General features: G+C 38.4%; 3 protein-coding genes and 1 pseudogene across 3 annotated transcripts; all 4 read right to left on the reverse strand.

The window, feature by feature from the left end:
- Nucleotides 1-4,724: 4,724 nt before the first annotated feature.
- On the reverse strand, nt 4,725-5,501 carry LOC148695160 (uncharacterized; annotated as a pseudogene).
- Nucleotides 5,502-5,674: 173 nt separating this feature from the next.
- Nucleotides 5,675-9,072, reverse strand: LOC148695161 (pollen receptor-like kinase 5). The gene is made up of 3 exons (XM_088698314.1): nt 8,391-9,072; nt 8,107-8,184; nt 5,675-5,907 (listed from the first exon to the last, which is right to left on the reverse strand). The coding sequence occupies exons 1-3, from the start codon at nt 9,070-9,072 to the stop codon at nt 5,675-5,677; spliced, it is 993 nt and encodes a 330-aa protein (XP_088554440.1).
- A 5,520-nt stretch (nt 9,073-14,592) lies between these two features.
- LOC137717013 (uncharacterized) lies at nt 14,593-17,026 on the reverse strand. Its single transcript, XM_088699105.1, has 3 exons — nt 15,995-17,026; nt 15,403-15,838; nt 14,593-15,134 (listed from the first exon to the last, which is right to left on the reverse strand). Exons 1-3 carry the CDS (start codon nt 16,721-16,723, stop codon nt 14,998-15,000), a joined length of 1,302 nt encoding a protein of 433 aa, XP_088555231.1. The 5' UTR covers nt 16,724-17,026; the 3' UTR covers nt 14,593-14,997.
- Nucleotides 17,027-17,981: 955 nt separating this feature from the next.
- On the reverse strand, nt 17,982-20,318 carry LOC137718276 (uncharacterized). Its single transcript, XM_068457795.2, has 2 exons — nt 19,684-20,318; nt 17,982-18,640 (listed from the first exon to the last, which is right to left on the reverse strand). Exons 1-2 carry the CDS (start codon nt 20,180-20,182, stop codon nt 18,162-18,164), a joined length of 978 nt encoding a protein of 325 aa, XP_068313896.2. The 5' UTR covers nt 20,183-20,318; the 3' UTR covers nt 17,982-18,161.
- Between the last annotated feature and the right edge of the window lie 1,276 nt (nt 20,319-21,594).

Here is a 21,594-nt window from a genome sequence, read left to right on the forward strand (position 1 = left end):
CTCCAATCTTGTGATTGTAGGGTACCTTAGGCTTCCAACGAGGCTTTTGTACAGGATTAAGTTTACATACTCACCTTCTCATTCGAAGTAAGTATGACATTAATCCATTGTCAGTCATCTCGAATCACTGAACATGGATTGCTTGAACTCACAGAACACTGCTTCATTGTTTCCTGTAAACAACAAGTCATCTACATAGAGACAATGAATTAAGAATTCCTCTTTTGCACCATTCTTCATATAAATTGAATGCTCATATGGACATTTCTGAAATTCATTTTGGTGAAGGTAGTTTTCAATCCTTGAGTTCCAAGCTCGTGGTGCTTGCTTGAAGCCATATAAAGCATTCTTCAAATGATAAACCTTATCTTCTTCTCTTTGTACTTGGAAGCATTTTGGTTGTTCTACGTACACTTCTTCTTCAAGAACTCCATCAAGGAAGGTTGACTTGACATCCAGTTGATAAATTTTCCATTTGTGAGTGACAAGAAAGATTAGCAATCTTACCGTGTCATGTCTTGTAATTAGAGTATAGACTTTATTATAGTCCATTACATATTTCTGTTTGTAGCCCTTTGCTACAAGCCTAGATTTGTACAAATCCATATCTCCATGTGCAGTGGGCTTGATCTTGTACACTCACTTGACACCAATAACCTTTTGATTTTGTGGGAGCATTGTCAACTCCCAAGTGTCATTCTTCTTGATGGCATGTATTTCTTCCTCCATGGCTATTCTTCAATGGTCTTCCACAACTTCATTGAATGAGAAAGGCTCGTGGTTTGCATATAAGTAGAAAATGTGGGTTTCTTCTTCTTGTCCATATATCTCGGTGAGAAGTCTTAGCCTCACTATAGTTAAGCAGCTGTTTTCTTCATTGGATGTAGGACCACTCATTATAGTTCTGTGTAACAGAGTTGTTATGATTGATTGAGCAGGTTGTTGCTCAACAGGTGGTACAACTTCTAGTTTGTCAAAATCAATGGAAACAATATTCTCCTCACTAACTTCTTTGTCGTTCCACATCTATGTCTCATCTTCACTAAAGATGACATCTCTACTAACCACTAGTTTGCCAGTTAGCGGGTTGTATAGCTTATATGTCTTGGACTCTTCATTATAGCCCATAAACACACACTTTCACCTTGATCATTGAGCTTTCTCCTTTTGGCTTCTAGAACTTGAGCATATGCAACACACTTAAAAACTCTTAGGTGTGCAACATTCAACTTGTACCTACTCCAAGCTTCTTGTGTTGTCATCCTTTTGACACTCTTTGTTAGAACGTTGATTCAATAAATAAATCAAACAAGCTACAACTTATGCCCACAATTCTTTTGGAAAATTCTTCTCTTTAATCATGGACCTTGTCATGTCTAGGATAGTATAATTATTCCTCTCCGCTATCCCATTTTCTTGTGGGGTATAGGCAACAATCAGTTGATGCCTGATTCTTTGCTCCTTGTAGTATGTTTGGAAAACATTGTAGGTGTACTCTTCACCTCGGTCTGATTTGACAGCCACAAGCTTGTGGTTGCTTTCAACCTCTATGAGTGCCATAAACTCCTTGAAAACTCTTAAGGCAACCGAATTCGCCTTAAGAAAATAAACCCAAGTCTTCCTATTGAAATCACCAATGAAAATAATAATATACCTATTACCTCCATAGGACATAGGATCCAATGTACCACATATGTCTGTGTGCATCAACTGCAGTTGTGCCTTTGCTCTCCATGCATCACCAAGAGGGAATTAGAGTCGTGCTTGCTTACCAAGCACGTAACTTCCACATACATGGTTTATGGTTTCTATATGAGGTAGACCATGAACTATTCCTCCACTTGACAACAACTTTAGGCCATTGAAATGAAGATGGCCAAAGTGAAGATGTCATTTCCATGACTCATCTTCCATCACCTCTATGTGGCAGCTTCTAATCCTTGTGCTCAAATTCAATGGGAATATTCGGTTCTTTGACATTCGAACATGTGCAATAAGTTTTCTCCTTGCATTTCTGAGAATGAGAAACATATTCTTCATATGTATAATGAACCATTTCTGAAGCAGCTGACCAATGCTCAGAATGTTGATCTTCATACCTGGTATGTAGTAAGTATCAAAGATGTATTCTTATCTACCATCATTCTGGATGATCTTGATCTTCCCTTTGCCTTTCACTGGCAGCTTTGAGGAGTCACCAAGACTCACAGATCCATATGCCCCATCTTTAAGTTCGAAAAAGAACTCTTTCTTCCTACACATGTGATTGCTTCCACCATAATCCAAATACTAAATATCTTATTGGCTGTTGGAATCATGGTGTGCTAGTAAAACTGTAAGTTACTCACTAGCATATCCACTTCATTCTGCCATGTTGATATGCTCACCATTTTTTTATGAACATTTATTGGCATAATGTCCATATTGCTTGCAGTTGTGACATTGGATATGCGTTTTTCCTTGAGCAATCTCCACTCTTGAGACTGACCTCGATTTTGTGCATAGCCTTGGTCTTTTTCACTACCTTGTCGTCAGATACGATTGGATGAACTCCCACGTCATGAGTTATGTTGTCCACGACCTCTACTTGACTTGTTAATATTTAGTTTTCACTCCAAAGCTTGCTCTAACATTGTGGGGCTTTCATTTTTCTAAATGTGTTGCTCGTGAACTAGGAAGGATCCTAGAGCAGATCTTTTGCGCTTATAATTTCCAATTCTTTGGATTCCTCAATAATAGTCACAACGTGCTTAAAGTTGGATGTGAGGGATCAAATGATTTTCTCCATGACACGAACATCGTCAAGCTTTTTGTCATTCTTTTTCATTTCATTCATAATTTCAAGTAGTCGAGAGTAGTAATCTGAATTGTTTTCTCCTTCTTTCATATAAACAACCTCAAATTTTCCTCTTAATGATTGAAGCTAGACTCTTTTTACTCCATCTACTCATTCGTAAATTACGTTCATAATGTCCCAAACTTGGTTGCTGGTTGTTGTTTATGCAACCTTCTTGAACGTTGAATCTTCTAATCCTTAACAGGGAAGATACAGTGCCTTATTGTCATTCTTTCGCAGGCCTTGAGAGTTCTCTTTATACCTAATAATAATAACTTCCCATAGTTCATGTGATCCAAACAAAGCTTTGAACTGGATGCACCATCTTTCATAGTTTTCTTTCTTCAATATAGAAACCTGGAGTTGCACCAAGTTGGACACCATAGCTGCTGCACTTTGCTAGAAAGAAGTTTGGCTCTGATACCAATTGTTGATATTTAAAAGTTAACTAACTCAATACCAAAATGTGGGTGATAAGTTTACAAACTTTATCACACCTCTCACGCTTGTTTTCCACTCTCTACGAAGTTAGACAAACAAAAATAAAGAAAAGAAAGAAGCAACAAGCTGCTTGGAAAACACATACTTAATATATTAAAAGAGTTTACAACTCTTATTGCTGGAAATGAGATTGACTACAAAAGCCTTACGGGGAAGACTTACTTATACATGCAAAAAATAAAGAATCTCACAAGTGGTTTTAATAAACAATACAAAACAAAGACTAACACATGCAAAATAAATGAAGGTGTTCAAAGTCTTTACACCCTTTAAAACACATGAAGCAGCTTTAGGCTTTTGGACACACACTCTGCATTATTCCATTGGTTACATTCGACAATTTCAGCCAGCACATGGGAAGACTTAATTTTGATAGTTGCAGGAAGTATAAGTAAAAAAACAGCTAGCAACACACAACCATTAAAAACATGTTTTTATTTGAACTTCCAACATCATCATCATTGTCTTCTTGTGTAGTGGCTCTACCAATACCAGGTTCTTGCCTCTGAAACTGCTCAGCAAACTTCTTTAAATTGTACCAAGTTATCTGGCCCCAAGTAGCTGATAATACTAGGAAGAATATCTTGCAACTTCTTTGTTTAAAAAGAACCACTAACAACCCAAGTGTTGGTAGCAATTAAAGCTTGAACTTTGGGGCTTATAAACTAGATAACTACATCATCCTTAAATATGTTAAGTTCCTCGATTATAGGAAGCATTCACCCCTATTCTCTTAAGGTTGCTCTGAAGCCTTTTGTCGTCTGTGGTGGTTGTCTTGTGAGCAACCTTTTTCCTTCTCACATTGTCATTTCCACCAGTGCGAACTGTACCAACCATCTTCATAAGCTTCTCCCTACTCATCTTGGCGTTGGGGGATTTGAGGGTTTTGGCCTCGCTAAGGTTTTTGCATTCGGGATAAGAAGATACAAAGATTATGAATCCAACCTTCATCTCTGACAATTTATACCAACTATTTGGCCATGACTGTGCATTATTTATGTTCACTTAGCAACTATGATAAGGGATATAACAAAACTCAAAATAAATACAATCCTTGTTGATCAAATGACCTCTTTTATGATTCCAAAACCTTATTGTGATTATAGTAACCCTTGTGGACAACTTGGTCTATTGTTTCCTTCCCATCCATAGGTTTGGCAAAGCATTAGACATATCTCCATAGCTTTGTTTCCCCCTTCTTTATCTTATATGACATTCTTTTGCCTTTTGATCTTCTAGGCTGTTTTTTGGTAAAAATGGGGTTTCATGGGCCTTCTCTTCCATTCTTCTTTTCTAGGCATATGAGCAATGTACCCTTCATCATAACACCTATCATAATCAACTTTTGTAAAGTGAGTGAACAAACACCTATGGACTAGCCTTTGTTTTAAGACAATCTTTGTTTCAAGGCAATTCCGATGTGACCTGCACTTCTATGCAAATGTCTAACACAATGTCTGTGTTCTATAATTGGCATCAGATTCCATATAGCATCGCCTAGCGCCTTTTGTTTGTCAGTGATGAAGGCCCAAACAATTCTATTTTCAATTCCCACATGCTCGAAGAATATCTTCAAACTAAGTCCAAGTCTTCTTATTTTCCGCCTCCAAAACAGCAAATACTTTTGGAAACGTGCCATTATTGGCACCAACACCCTTAACATGGCACCCATCAAAACCCACTATAAGCCTACAACCTTCTTGAACGCCTTTCTTCAATGCATCAAGGCATATGTACAACCTTTTAAAATAATGTTCTTCACCTTTTACTTTGATAGTATTGCCAGGATTTCTCATTTTCAACTTTTCAAGGTAATCCCAAAGCTTGGCATACTGCTTATGCTCATCTATACTACCTTTTGTCACTATTGTTTTTGCAATTCTCTTTGCTTTGTAAACTTGGTTTTATGTTATGTCAATACCATATATAATACTTTCTCACAAGTTCCATGAAACCAGTCACATTCGTATTGGGTCAAACCCATTAGCCAACAATGAACTATTGGTTCCTTTCCTGCAAAAGAAGCATACAATTTCTATTGACAGGGTACTGCACTTATTCCTAGATACTTGATTAACAATTTGTTAGAGTCATGTATTGCCTAATCTAGCGGTCTACTAACTGAAACACCATATGCCCTTATTGCATTCTTGTATTGTTTCATGTTTGGAAATTCCAACCCAAGATGAAGAGTGGGATTATCTCCAATATTGAGGTAGCTTAAGTGTTTTGAGCCTTCTTCTAACCCTCACATTGGCTTCATGCTCATCAGATTCAAATGTAATACTATCTAAATCTTTTGAATTATATTCTTCAGGGTAGATCTCACTAGGTTCTTCATTTATGTGTTTCTTCAATAGCATCACCCACTACAATCTGATTAAACAAGATGTTATATGCCTCTGCATTTGTGGCATCTTTATCATCATCTTCCTCAAATTGTTCATAGTCAGAATCCTTGAACTTAAGGGTAACCCCATCGTCATCATCATCTTCCTTTTTCTTTGAATCTAAAACCTCTTCGTCTATTCCTTCTACAGTGTCTCCAACAACCTCCACACTAGAATTTACTTCATGTTCATCATCCGCAAAAACAATATTCGTTAGCAATATTGATAATCTACAGCCAAACTTTTCCTTATCTCACTTTGTACATTAAACCCCTCAAACTGAGCATCCAATCAACAAAGGAAGATGCAAATAGCTCACTCCCAAAGTTGTTTGTGATTTCTCTTGAAACATAAGTGAAACCCATTGGAACACCTCTGCATCACATTCAATTGGTAAAAACCCATTTATTAGGTGCCAATAGTAAAAACATCTAGTCTCTTTCTTGTATCCCAAGCACTATAACAACCTCATACAGATCAAGCATGGACATATAATCTTTAGTACAATTGTCAACCCATTTTATAACACCACCCATATACTGACTAGCTTTAAAGTGACCACCATAGTGTATAATTTTGATATCACCATACCCCACTTGGTTTTTTCGCTCCTTGCTCGTGGAGCACCATGACGAAGAAAAAAAATTAAGAAAGAGATTCTTCCCTAAGAGCTTCTCCAGTACCAGAAATGCATCTTTTTAAGTGTGAATAAGCCAAGATCACCTACAACAAATACATGAAGACCCAAACAACATGTACTAAACAAATATCCACCAATCTACAACATTTACTAACCCAACTTGCTAATTATTTAAAAAATTCAATTGAAGCAACAAGTAAACACATTATTTGTGCAAAGATGATAGCATACAAACACCTAATGGTAAAATCTCCTCTTTCTAGCTTTGCTCTCATTTTTAAACGCCATTTAATATAACTGCTTTTTTGTTAGCTCCCTCCTCTCTGTATTAGACCAAATACACAAAGCACATATTTTGGGGCCACAATCTATGGAATCTTGAAGCAAGAGAGAGTAATTCATTAAAAAAACAACCAAGAGACCCCATACACACACTCCGTTTGACTTTTAAAGTTGAAAATAACAGACAAAACAACCCGTTCACATATTGAACAAACTGAAAAAGGAAAAATGAAGACTTATTGTACATTGGAGGATGCCCACCGTCTCTTACTACGACACTCATCTAAGATACCTTCGATATTTTGTAGCAATTTGTTGATTCCCAGGTCAATTATTCATATATTTTCTCAGATTCTAACCCTAGGATGCCCAATTCCTCATACGTTCTCTATGGCGCTAGCCTTCCGATATATCTAGCCATGATTAGGTTTGGTTGTGGTGCATAATTACATTTTTTTTTTCCTCAAACAATTGGCATGTGCCATGTACGTGACCAAATTGGATAGAAATTTCTCAAATTTAATGTCAGAAGATAAATTGAAAATTATAAAAGTTCAGGGGGTAATCAGTTAAGTTTAAGGGATGAAATTGGTAGTTCCTTAAATTTAGGGAAAATCGACGAATACCTCACTGTAGGAGTTTTCACTCGTTACTCCATAACAATGATCATCTTCCTCAAACATTTTGATGTGGATTAGGAAGTGCTCACATCAACAATAATCAAGGTTCTAAAAGACGCTAGGCACTAGTCGGGCGGCGGGCTGGGGCATAGTGCCTAGGTGGGTTCTAGGCAGGCGCCTAGGCGGACTAGGCGGATTTAATTAAATCTATTATATTTCGTGTAAATAAGAGTCTATTTATACTTAATATATATATATATATATATATATATATATAATTTCATCATAAACTACAAAATAGAATAACATATATATTATGAGTTATTGGAACATAATGAAAACATGGGAAACAAACATATAATGTGTGTTCAACAAGTATTTAAGTATTCAACAAGTCTCTTACAATTTATTGAAAAAAATAAAATGTAAAATTAAAGTTATCTATTTTCTGTCTAAGTGAGTCGCAACCTAGGTGGTCTAGGCGAGCGCCTCAATAGGTCTAGGCGTCATTTCTTAATTTTCAAACGCCTAGGCATTAATCGGAACGGTGACCAACCGCCTAGCGCCTAGACAGCGCTAAGTGGGGATTTTTAGAACAGTGACAATAATACAGTGAACAAATAACAAAAATGGATAAAAGGCAAGGAATCGTTGTCGTTATTATTAATTCAAAAGTCATCCTTAACTCTAGTTACATAATGCTGTAATAGAAAAAATGACATAGTGTTCTAGAAAATTAAAATACATTGGGAACGTACTTAATTTCTTTGTCGTATTAGTAATTATGAAAAATAAAATAAAAAACATAACTTAATACATAATAAGAAATATAATCACTCAATTTTTCTGCATCAGATTTGTTTTCTTCATCAGATTTGCATGGCGCAAGAGGCTTCCCGCACAACCCTTTGTTTCCTGCATAATATATTTTTCAGAAAGTAACTACGCAGTACACATCCAAAAACTAATGAAAATCTCAATTGACAAAGTTTTGATACAACTAATGATTATATCTTTTTATCGATTAGCAGGGCGCATTAAACTTGAGAATTTTTTCAACATTAAAAAGAAAAGTATTAGTAAACCAAGCACTAACTGTCGCAGGTTATTAATTTGCTTACCCACAAAAACGCTTGCATCGAAATTGCTTAGGTTTGCCGGTATAGGACCCTCGAGCCGATTGTATGACACATTCATAGTCTTCCATGCATTTGGATTTTGTGGAAAATTTGGTAGTTTCCCACTGAATTGGTTTCCCCGAATATCCATTTCCACAATCTTAGTCAATGCAGCCAGCGAGTTTGGTATTTTACCCATGAATTCATTCCCAACCAGATAAATTTTCTTCAAGGAATTCAGGCCAACAAAAAAATTATCTGGGATTTCACCATTGAATTGATTGTACGACAAGTAAACTGATGTAAGTGAACTAAGTTTGTTCACACTAGGGATAGGACCTTCAAAGCTATTGTTCATGAAGCTTACGGTTTTCAGGGCAGACAAATCCATAAGTGTGTCTATATCGATTATCCCCCGGAGACCCATATTTGTTAAAGCCAACCCGAACACATTGCCGTCGCCATCACAAAGCAAACCTGCCCAGAGGTTGTGCGCACCGTTGCAGGGAGGTGTGGCGTTTGTCCAGTTGTCCAAAGCACTGTCGTTGGATAGAAACGACTTGAACTTGAGGAGGGTGGCTGGCTCGGTCGGATCTGAAGAGGAAGCAACGTATGATAGGACTAAGAAAATTAGCATGAAAAGCCAGTGATGGTGATCATATGATGCTTTGTGAATATGTGCCATCATAAAAATTAGGGTTTTTTCGTTTGGAAGCTAGGGTTTGATAAAAGAAGAAGAAGAATGGGGGGATGGAAAATATGGGATTAGGTTAAGTGGATTTGATGACAGTAATAGAGTAGGGGAAGATGTAAAGGTAGAATTAAAAGATTTGGGGGTGCAAGAATGACAAGGTTCAATGTTCCCTATGAGGGATTATGAGCTGGGTTGAAAGCCAGCATTAATATTTTAATTAAAAGATTTGGATTTGATTTTCTTGGCAATACTAAACGGGTTAGTTTATTATTTGTCTTTAGCTTTGTGTGTGCTGTTGTTGAGTTTCTGTTTTGTTCTTGTTAATGGTGTTGGGGAGGTGTTTCATTGTTGGCTCAGCCGATCGGATTAGCAACGAGATCACTTTCACTAATTACTTCATTCCGTTAATTGTAATTTTGACCATTGTATTAGCCATCGACCGGAGTATTTTTTATTGTGTGACCAAATCATCATCCCGATTTAACATGGATTCTCACTAATTATTTGCGAAAATTTTAGTTCTTGTTCCTGGTATTGAACATAATTGATTTAAAGATTTGGATTGAAAGATAAAATATTAAATTTTAATATTAGTTAAAAAATTTAATCATGATAACTGTTTATCACCAATTCAATGATTGTTTCCGTAACATTTTTCCGTTTCGATAATTATTTGTCATTACTTTGTCATTAGTTTAGGACTATTATGGCTGTAATTAGTATAGGGCTGTTATGGTTGTAATATTTGTATAAATGTTGTACTGCTACACGTTTGGTGATTAAGAAATAATCATTTTCTACACGGTATCAAAGTCGAGATAAAGATGATCTATATCTCATTCTCCCGTCTTTGTTTCCCTCTTCTGGTTTTAAACAACCTCTAGCCTCCATTGTCGTTCCATCTCTCTCTGGCATCGTCATTTTGGCCATCTATCTGATCACGTTCTACGCAAATTAGTTTCTCAACATGGGGCTCGTCTTTCTTTATCTTCCGATAAATGTAGCTAGTGTGCACTAGCTAAGTCAATTCGTCTTCCTTTTTTGAATTAATACATTCTAATGTTTGGATGTCACCTATTCTGTCTATTTCTGGTTTCACTATTATGTACGTTTTACTAATGGTTTTACACTTTTACTGGTTACACTTGGATCTTTCCATTGCGACAAAAATATTAAATTTTCTCTCATTTCTCTCAATTTGTTGCTTGTGTGGAAACCCTATTTTCCTTATCTCTTAAACAATTCTAAAGTGACGGGGGCAAAGAATTTTATAATTTGATGTTCAAACAATTTTGTAACGCTAAGGGCATTTTACATCATTACTCTTGCCTACATACACCTCAACAAAATGACCTTGCTGAACACAAACACCGTCATATAGCTGATATAGGTCGTCCTCTCCTCCTCACAGCTCAAGTCCCGCTCAATTTATGGCCTGAAGCCCTTTGTACTGCTGTTCATTTAATCAATCACCTTCCAATTTCTGTCATCCAATGGGTTTCTCCATTTTTCAAATTATATGGCAAACATCCTGATTATTCCCTTCTCCGGACCTTTGGCTGTGCTTGATTTCCATACCTTGGATATTGTACAATTAATGAATTACAACCTCGTTCTTTAGCTTGTATTTTTGTAGGGTACAATGATCACTACCGAGGCTACCGGTGTCTCCATAATCCCTTTGGTCGTCTCTACGCATCTCGTCATGTTGTGTCTCATAGGTACCATTTGGTACGTGGGACGGAACGGAACACAGTGGGACAAGGCGTTCTGTCCCATGTTTGGTGCGCGAAAAACAATGGAACGCGCTATTCCACAGGACGAAATTTGGCTGAATTTTCGTTCCACCTCCACCCCTGGAACGACTTGTTCCGCATCCGTGGAACACAAAGTTATGAAATTTTAAGACAAAAATGTTCTGAATTTTATGGGATAAACAGTTATCATGGGATTTCATTTTCTTTGTTTAAGTTCTGAGTGTTTAAACCCTAAAATGTTTAAGCATATATGTAATATGTGTTCAAATATGAACAACTTTAAAAAAAATAATAAAAAAAAAAATAGAATAAAATTGTCCCATTCCGTTCCACACATAAACATTGTACCAAACAACAGACGGAACAAGGGTAAGTTGGTCATTTAATCGTTTGGTTCTGTCATGCAATTACCAAACGTAGAACGGAACAACCGTTCCGTTCTGTCCTACGGATACCAAACATAACACAGAACATTCGTCCCGTCCCATCTTGTTCCGTCCCGTTCCGTTCTGTCCCGTTTGCGTACCAAACGGTACCAATAAGGACTCATTTCCGTGTGATGATGCTGCTTTTGCTACGCCCACTGTACCAGAATTTGCATTCGTTCTCGTTGGGTTTCCACGCCTTCACTCACACAGTGGACCTGCCCCGCCACTTATAGTCACCAGCCCAAGTTCGGATCTCCATCCGAGTACTCCCATGTCCCCCACATCAGTTGTAACCGCTGCTCCCCACACCACTGCTCCTGCAGCCGAGTCCAATCTAGGAGCCGCACAACCTGTCGCCGCCGAGATTGTTCCAGGCGCTGACCTTGCTGCTGCACCACCCACTCCAGAATCTACTTTTGTTGTCACTTATCCCCTTGTTGTCACCGAATCGGTTTTTGTGGCCGAGCCTACTCCCTCCTCCATCTCTAGTCGCACCAGTCCAATTCGTACGCGTTCTCGGTCTGGCATCTTCAAACCAAACCCCAAATATCAGTTAAACTTATATGTTCGCTATCTGATTCCTCTGGCTCTCATGGCCACAGTTGACACTGAAATGGAACCCATATGTTACACATAGGCGTCTAAATCTCCAAATTGGCAACAGGCCATGCTTGAAGAGTTCAATGCTCTTCTTCAACAGGGCACTTGGTCTCTTGTTCCTCCTTCTCCTCGACATAACACACTGGGATGCAATGGGTTTTCAAGGTAAAAAGGAGGTCTGATGGCTCCGTTAAAAGATACAAAGCACGTTTTGTTGCTAAAGGATTTCATCAACAGCCTGGGGTTGATTATTTTGATACGTTCAGTCCTGTCGTCAAGCTGACCACTATTCAAATAGTTTTGAGTATTGTTGTTTCTTGTAGCTGGGTAATTCGTCAGCTTGATGTAAAGAACGCAGTCTTGTACAGTTATCCTCAGGAGAAGTCTATATGTGGCAGCCCCCTGGTTTCACTGACTCTCTTCGTCCCAATCATGGTCATTAGCTTCATAAGGCGATTTATGGTCTGAACAGGCCGCACACCACCCCCCCCCCCCCGGCGGCGTGTGGTTCCAGTTCAGTTCCTTTCTTGTTCGTGTTGGTTTGTTACAAAGTCGATTTGATTCGTCAATGTTTGTGTATCAGGATGGTGCTAATATAATGATTTTACTACTTTATGTTGATGACATTGTGCTTACGAGTAGTAATCCATCTCATATTTCAGCTTTTATCAACTCTCTTGTGTGGATTTGAAGTTAAAGATTTGGGACCTCTCAATTATTTTCTTGGCATTGAAGTGGCTCAGTTATCTGATTCTGTTTGCCTTACTCAAAATAAATATACTGTTGATCTCCTCAAGAAAAGCAATCTTCTGGAATGCAAGCCGGTTTCGACTCCCATGGCCTCACGAACTTCTGCTTCACGCACTGATAAAAACAAAACACTACAAAGAGAATATTCATTGGAGGGAGGTATAAATGGGCCAAACAACAATTTTAGGAAAAAGATCTTTTAGATCTCTCCTTTTTTTCTTTTTTTCTTTTTCAATTCCCTAATATTGTATCATAATCTTTTTTTACTATAGATCGTATATACCTTTATTTATACCTTATTTATCTTCCCTAAGTGGATTACCTTCAGTCGCGCATACAATATTGCATCAGGCTAAGACTATGTAACTAGTCAATGATGACCTTCTATGGATTCGCCTATATAAGCCGCAGCTAAAGTTGCAAAAATAAGAGCTTGAATACCGCTTGTAAATAATCCAAGGGAACATGACATGTATAGGAACTACTGAAGGTACTAAAGAAACAAGAACAACCACTACTAATTCATCAACTAAAATATTTCCCAAAAGTCGAAAACTAAGCGATAAGGGTTTTGTGAAATTTTCTAAAATATTAATGGGTAAAAGGATTGGAATACATCTCTTGCTGATCGTACGTCGCATCGTCAACTTGTGGGTGCTCTTCAATAACTCACAATTACTCGCCGCGACATAGCCTATGCGAATGTTTCTCAATTTATGAGTTCTCCCAGTGATACACACTTTGAGGTTGTGAAACACATTGTCCATTATCTAAAAGGCACCCTTGGTCAAGGTTTATTAATTACTTCGTCGCTCCACTTAGTCTTCCATTCTCATAGCTTACTCGGATGCTGATTGGGCAGGATGTCCAGACAGACGTTGATCAACTACCGGATACTATATATATATTTTTTTTTTTGCCCAATCTCATCTCCTGGAGTGCTAAGAAACAACGCACTGTCTCTCGATCCAGTACTGAGACTGAATATCGTGCTCTCACGTATGCTTGAGCTGATACTGTTTGGATTCAAGGTCTTTTACATGAACTTCAGTTCCCTCTCTCTCGGCCAATTGTTCTTAATTGTGACAATCTTACTGCCACTTACATGGCGGTCAATTCCGTTTTCATTCTTGAACCAAACGCATTGGAACCGATTATCATTTTGTTCGAGAACGAGTTGCAAATGGCAGTCATCGAGTCCAATTTATTCCTTTTACCCACCAACTCGCTGATGTTTTTACCAAATCACTTCCCTCATATCGATTTCATCGTCTAATTTCCAAACTTGTCTTCTCACCAACGTTAAGTTTGCGGGGGAGCGTTGGCGAGTTACAACCTTTATCACCAATGCAATGACTGTTTGTGTAATGGTTTTCCGTTTCGTAATTATTTGTCATTCCTGTGTCATTAGTTCAGGACTCTTATGGCTGTAATTAGTAAGGGCTGTTATGGTTGTAATATTTGTATAAATGTTGTACTGCTGCACGTTTGGTGATTAAGAAAGAATCATTTTCTACAATAACTAATAATTCACCCTAATGTTGGGCAAAGATTAGTATCAAGTAATGATTTTTTACTCATATATGCTGTGAAAGTCTGATATGGTACATTTTAAAACTATGATACATTTTATAATAAATATGGGTATATTATAGTTAAAAAAAAAAAGTCAAAAGTTTACATAAAATAGTACTACTAAACTCAACTTTTCAGAAGGTTTGACTTTCGTGTATAATTTTCTATATATAATGCATCAAATTCGGTATCTATTATATGCCAATTGTTGCAACTCTAAGGAGATCTGTCAACTTTTGTTAACAAATTGTCGCGTACATGGTTCATGAAAGGGTTAGCTTGATAGATTTCGTACAGGAAATCAACATAAGTGGCAGATGTCCTCTACCTGGAACAATTGGCAAATTACATGAAACTACAGGGACGAAGTCCCGTAAGAGAAACTTTGTGTAAACTACATGGAAAAAAACGTTTTTTAGTCTTTGTATTATAGCTTTGCTGTTAGCAAGTTGCTCGTTTATTTTTTGGAGGATGAGTAGTAAGTTCATTGTTGGCTCAGCCGAGTTCATGAACATGTATATATGTACTCGGATACGTTTGGTTGTAGCATTTGAATTTTTGCCTCACCAATGCTTCTCTCTACATCTTCCTTCTGTGTGTTTTTGATATCGACAATCCTCATGTATATATTAATGTTCAATTAACTAGTATTTGTCCCATTTCATGAGGAAAATTTTGAAGATTTCAATATAATCGTCCTATCTGTCTTTGAGCTCATCTGATTGGTACTGCTCTTCCACCTCCAGCATTGTTAACGTTGACATGTTGGTGTTGGAAGCTTCATTCGGCAAACCTCTAAGTTGTTCTCAAGACAAAACAACCACTTTGCTGAGCACCCACAGCACCAGAGAGAACTCAAATGCAAATAGTGTGTGAAGCAACCCCCGATCAAGCGCAAACCCATACAGCGTGATCCCTCCGTTGTTGTGACTCAAATACGCCACTGCACACCCAAACGTACACCAAACTATACATAAGCATCCATATCACCATGTATCAGGTGAACTCGTGTGTTTTCACATGTTAAAGACACACGAGTTTAACTGATACATGGGGTTAATTAACTTGAAAGTGACCACATATTCGGAGTTCATCATACGCCTTTGTCTTTTATTTAGTAAGTAGGTCTTGAATTTTCCTGGTTATCCTACAAAAATAACTGTACTACTATCAAGTTAAGGAATATAAACTTAGAAAGCAAGCATACTCACCCAGAGCTTGCCTGGTTTGAAATGAGGAAGGCTCCTGCGGAGGAACTGAAGTGGAAATGTCTGATGAATGTTCAGAGTCACTCTCTCCACGGCGTCCATTTGCCTTTGAGCTAATCTGCCGGCTTTTCCACTGCTGGTCTGATCCGGCAGACGGACAAGTCAAGAGCATGTGCCATCTTGTTGCAATTGCTACAACTCCTTGAGCTCTATGAGTAATTCTTGCTGCCTCCATTAGGCAACAAAACAAGCCACTAAGCTCGACTGCAGAACAAACCACAAGATCACCAGAGTTGAGGAAAGTCTTCTCCGTCTTGGATGCCAAAACGAGCAACAAGGCCCCGAATTGACTCACCGTGATGATAAACATGCATCCGATGATAAAGAAGCGGTACCTGTGGCTCGTGACCTTCAATTGCTTTCTTATCCTTACATGTTCCTGAAATTATATGAATTTTTTTATCAAATGTATACACAAAATATTGTGCGTTATTGATATTTAGTAATATTGTGAAAGTATTAATTAAATACCACAATGTACCAGGTACTGTATAATGGTAAATATGGGGAATTTTATCGAAATTTCAAACTATACCTGGAATATGATACTGGATTCGTATTCACGCCCCTCAAACAACTTGCAAAGCCTTTTGAATCGAAGTATTTGTAGCTCGCAAGTCAACCGGAACATAACACAAACCAGCAAGAACACCCCAGTCCTATAAACCCAAGAAGCCAAAACCAAAACAAACATAATTGAGTTGACTGGGACGCTTGAGCTTATACGAGGCAGTGAGATATGGACAGTGGAGAAGAATATGATCTTGTGGGCAAGCTCAATGAAAAAGGACGGCAGTAGTATGCAAGCTAGGTACTTGAAGGCCTTATCGAGCTCACGAGTGTATCCGCGATGAACAAAGCCAGAGTCTTCTGTAAGACCGTCGAGGAAGAGGAGTTGCCTCAGTCCATATTTTCGGAAGAAGCCAGAAAGAGTAATGAACCCAATGGTGGCTAAGCTCGACTCGGGAAGTTGGACTAGCTTGTTGAATGAGATGGGGTCCCCGGATGGGAGTTTGAGAGAGAGGGAGGTGAGGATTGGGACTAGGACTGTTAAGAAGATGAAGGTGAAGTAAGACAGGAATTTTCCGAAGCACGAGGAGTGGTCAAGTGCCCACCATTTTAGGCTGACTTTGAAGCTGCAGAGTTCATCTGAGGATTGGAGAAGTAAGGGAGCTGTGTTAGGTTTGTTTGAATTGTTGTTTGGGCGGCCGGGAGATGAAATTTGAGGGTGGCTGGTGCAGTGGACATTGATTTGATTGTTCATGGATTGGTTCTGTTAGTGCTGGAGAGTAAATGAATTAATGGAAGCAACAATGTTAGAAGATTGAGAAAGATTTTGCTTGGCATTTGGGCAAGAGTAAGATGCTGTTTGTAACAAGGAGAGGGCCCTTTGTAATTGCAAGGTAGATGAAGCAATTCACATATACATACTTTTCATGCTAAATTTCCTCCCTTGGAAGATCAAAATTTTCAATTGCCAACTCACTTCAATGCCACTTGGACCACTCGTTCGTAGACACGCGCGACTGTTTCAAAAGTCTTAGCAGTGAGAGTGAACCTATCAACATAAGAGTGGACATCAAACCAGACGATTCAATTCAAGACATAATGACCAGTTTAGTTCAGGTTGGACCATCAAAATAGAAACGATCCAAAACCCGAAGAAAACGAAAGTTGGAAATTTGGAAAAGGAAAGGCAAAAGAGCTTGCCTTTTCTCGTGAGAGTCTCTCTACCACCCTGGCTTTCTTCACCTAGGGGTTTCAAGTGGAGTGAAGAGTACAGATGCTCCAGAGAGATTTTAGTAGCTTTTTTATTTTCCATGTCATTTCATATTCATGTGTTGACATGTTATATATATATATATATATATATATATATATATATATATATATATTTATATATATTTGGTTCACTGAGAAACAAAACAATGTCATACATACATACTGACATATACATAGGGAGATTGAGCCACGCTCAAGCACTAACCAGATTCAAACTTAAGTGGCGGTTTGATTCGGTTTTGATAAATCAAAGAGTAAAGGATCCCAAGAACTGAACCAAACCAAGTCCGAAATCTCGTGAGAGGTGTCCTTGCAACCCGCCACCCTAGCCTTTTTAATTTTCAATGTCATTTCATATTCGTTTCTTCAGTTGGCAATCACGGGTCCAAAGCCAGATACAAGTAATAGTTAGTGCTTTCCAATGGTCTCAAACTTCCACACGTGAAGCTCCTGAGGAAGAAGCAAAACGAAGGACAAGTCCTAAAACATTTGTGATAGCCCATGGTCATACAGCACTACTACAATTTGGCATTGTTGCCTAGAGGATTGTTCTCGACAGTCATCCACACGCGTACAAAGTGTATGATGGTGACCATCAACTGTTGATGTATGCAAAGCCTACAATGAGATCTATATGCATCAAAGGCTGACAATAACCCGCGGGTAATCACCTGAGATTAATAATGTATCTAGGATGACAACTTGCCCTTGCCCTTTTGAAGAGAAAGAGTGGACTATAATGCGAAAAAGACCGGGAACAACTCTCATTCATGGCTAAACTGGTGTTCCACACGCAAACAGCACAGTAATGAAGCTAATTCCAACGTTGCATCTACCATTAAAGATAAACTTTAACACCAAACTCTTAACCATTTAAATATTCACATTCAGTCCAAAAGAAATTAAAAGTTAGGGAAAAACTATTCACATTCCTGGACAAGATGACGGAGCTGGTCGAGAGTCTTCACAATATCGCCGAGGCATGCAATGACCCGGTCCCCTTGGCACCTAACAAAATCAGTTTGGAGGTCCCCGGTGCTCTTCACGCCAGCAGCCTCATGGTCAGGTGTCTCAGTAACGATAGCACGGATTAGTTCTGCACTTTCATGCAATTTCATAGCCGCAATTTTCTCTTGTTCTTCAATGCTGATTGCCTCCTCTTTTCTTTGACTATTTGTAAGTTTTTTCTTCACCCAGCTCTTCTGAGGCTGTTCTTCTGCCAGGCTCTTCGTAGGAATTGCTTTTAAGCCGCTTCCCACAGGTTTTTCTTCTGCATGGGTTTCTTGAGGTTTTTCTTGAGCATGAGTTTCGTGAGGCTTTTCTCTCTTGCAGCTTCTCAATGAATTTTCTTTAGGACAGCTTTTCTGAGGTATTGATCGACGCTTTCTCCTCTTGGACTCTTGCATACAAGGCAATTAAAAGAAAAGAGCTGGTGAGAATTACTTACGCAAACAACCTGATTGTTAGCATTTTCACAACTTCAAGCACAAAAACAGTTAAACAATAACTAATTATTCATTTACTCACCCATTACTCAAAAGTTCAAGCGACTTATGCAGTTGTCCTATAAAAACTATCTAAACAACTTTTCACATTGCAAATTCAACCACCTTAAACTTTTAACGACATCACCCATTAACGTCTAGAAATAATACCAGGAGCAGGAGACTCAATTAATCAAGAATTTATTGAAAATTGAAATGGTATACACACTGTTATAGAGTAATCAATCTCACAAACAACAGAACTATTAAGTGGGTATGCACATGTCGTATGTCTCAACCAACCCTTGTTAATAAAACATTCATGCACATCAGCATTCCAACCTTATGAATCATGATTTAAGTATCAATTCGTTTTTGGTGCGTAAATACACTGTTTAAGGAGTGAACTTGCCCCTTCACCTACAAAAATCATAGGCAAACAAAAAATAAATAAACTTTCCAGTTTTGTTTACTACTTAGATTTAACATATCTTGCATTTACCAACCAAGATTATGTTCTTCTCCAGATTTCAAAGCCCATAATCTCTTAATCATTTGTACGTTATTTTTTATTTAAGCGATATTGGGGGTGAGGGATTCAAACACAAGACATCGGGTGGAAGAGTAATAATTCTTAACCACTTGAGCTACAAGCCCCTGCATATTGCATCTATCCGTTAGTAAGTGATTTGTGAGCGGGCAAAATAACACCATTCTATACAAAGGGCGCTCGATTGGACCCTCCCGCTTCATTAATAATTTTCCAAAGTAATGAGCTGATATAGAAGGCATACTTCACAATGTAAACATTCATTCAGCAACCAATGATGCCAACACAAAATCTTCGGCACAAAATTAAACGAAAATGTGAAACCAAACACGCAATTGCATTGTAATCATGCAATGCAGTATTACATATCAACACAGATTTCCATTTGGGGCTTGTGAACAAGCATACCTGGCTTGGAATCAAGTTCCTCCTTCGGCTCAGCCTCCGCCTCATCTTCGGGATCACTATCCGGGTCCGTATCCGATTGGTTCCCCCTCACCCTTACAAGCTTATCGATCCCGCTAAACAGCTCCTGATCAAATTTCTCCGGCAACCCATTCCGCTTCCTCCTCTCAATTCCCAAAACCCAGTACGAATCCGAAGCTCGGCACTTCGCCTCCCACTGCTTGATCCCCTTGTACTCGCCGAACAAAGCGTCCCACTTCCGGCGATACTGGTCCAATGTCCGCGACACACCCAGGGCAAAGCAGTTCTGAGCTATGATCTTCCATTTCTGAAACGACGACAGCGCTTTCAGGCAGTCGGCCTCGACGGCGGCGACCTCGTTCACGAGGATGAGCTCGTCCGTCGGATTCCAGTCCGGGGCTACTTGGGAACGCGTGCTGCGCCGGTTGCCGGAAGAACGGTGAGATCGGTCGAGCTGGGACGGGGTTTGTTCGGGTTTCATTTTCGAATTCTGCCTTCAAAATGTCATTTTTTCGGAAATTGGGCGGCGGTGAGTGTCGAATCGACTTACCCAGGAGTCCTTCCGGAGCGATCGGTGGCTCTGTTTAAAACCCTTAACCACACTGGTGTGGAGTTCATCTAAAGATTTTTCTTTTTTTTTTCCAGTTTGGATTACCTTCTTTTTAAAAAAAAAAAAAAAAAATGGATTAAGTTCAGGAGTCTCGTTACATTAGTCAAAAGGTTGAGATTAAAATATGAAAAACACATTTATTTACAGAATTGTTATTGGCACTCCAAAAATCTTATTTTATACTTCAAATTTTTTATAATTGGAAAGAAAAACACAAAGAAGTATAGAATGAGAATTTTAAAATACTAATAATAGATCCCTTTATTTATTCTTCGTGTTTAGTATTCAATTTAAAGACGAGTGACCGGATATTTCCCGACCATTTGTTGATGAGTTGAACATTTCTGTTAAGTTCAATACTTGTTGAGTTCGTCTTTCTAATGTAAACCGACCAAGCTGTTGGAGTACGGAGGTATTGTGCAAGGTTTAGCTGTGGAGTAAACTATTATGATTGTTAAATTCATCAGACGAATCAGATTATAGAAAGTGAAAATCTACAAATGGGTTGAAAGTGATGTTGAAAATCCAAACACATTTCTTTTCACCCCTTTTCTCCATCTGATTGTCATTTGTTTCAGTACCCGGAGTTCAACACTAGCGTCGTACTTCTCTCCTCTCTCAAAATCCAATTCCTTTTTCTCCCATTTCTATAGATCTCTCTTATCTCCGGCTTCCATGTATCCATCTTGATTATGGCCGGACTTTGTTGGTGAAGTTGTTGGAGATCAAGAGCTCGATGCTGGTGAATATGACAAAATAACCGTCAATTTAAGATTAAAAACAGTCATTATGCACTTTTCTTTTCTTTTTATATTTTTCACTTTGAACGTGCATGATCACATTTTAAAGTGTTGATATCAATTTTTTTTCCCTAAATAGAACGTTTTATAAGTGTTTCTAGTTGGTAACTTAACTAGGACAAATGTAAAACTAGAGTCTCGATCAATGGCACTTGAATGTAATTGTAATGCTCTTCAATGATTTGAAATCTCATTTAATTAATTAATTAATTAATTAATAAAACGTGTGAAACGAGATAAAAATGAAACAATCGGCTGATAAAAGTTGACTTGATGAATGGGTGGCCCTTGTGAGGATGAAAAGGCTGGCTGCCTAAATATTAAATCCACTGGTCATGGTTGACATTTTAATTATAATGAATTCATTGCTGTCCTTGGGCTGTCTTCAAGGGGATGGGAAAGGGAACTCAAAATTTGAGGGGTAGATTCTCTCCTCTCTTGTTCTTGTATCCTTCTATCGGTTCATCTCATACTTTTCATTTT

The sequence above is a fragment of the Pyrus communis genome, chromosome 8 (assembly GCF_041283825.1).
Source record: "Pyrus communis isolate YQ-2024b chromosome 8, ASM4128382v1, whole genome shotgun sequence".
Taxonomy (NCBI): Eukaryota; Viridiplantae; Streptophyta; class Magnoliopsida; order Rosales; family Rosaceae; genus Pyrus; species Pyrus communis.

Coding starts and splice junctions, on each gene's coding strand:
- LOC148695161 (XM_088698314.1), bottom strand. CDS start 9,072: ATGGCACATATTCACAAAGCATCATATGATCACCATCACTGGCTTTTC. Junction 8,185..8,390: donor CGATGCAAGCGTTTTTGTGG/GTAAGCAAATTA, acceptor TATATTATGCAG/GAAACAAAGGGTTGTGCGGG. Junction 5,908..8,106: donor ATCTGATGCAGAAAAATTGA/GTGATTATATTT, acceptor ATGAACATGAAG/TAAATTCTAGTGTGGAGGTT.
- LOC137717013 (XM_088699105.1), bottom strand. CDS start 16,723: ATGAACAATCAAATCAATGTCCACTGCACCAGCCACCCTCAAATTTCA. Junction 15,839..15,994: donor AATCCAGTATCATATTCCAG/GTATAGTTTGAA, acceptor ATATAATTTCAG/GAACATGTAAGGATAAGAAA. Junction 15,135..15,402: donor TCAAACCAGGCAAGCTCTGG/GTGAGTATGCTT, acceptor TTGGGTGTGCAG/TGGCGTATTTGAGTCACAAC.
- LOC137718276 (XM_068457795.2), bottom strand. CDS start 20,182: ATGAAACCCGAACAAACCCCGTCCCAGCTCGACCGATCTCACCGTTCT. Junction 18,641..19,683: donor GGAACTTGATTCCAAGCCAG/GTATGCTTGTTC, acceptor CTTGTATGCAAG/AGTCCAAGAGGAGAAAGCGT.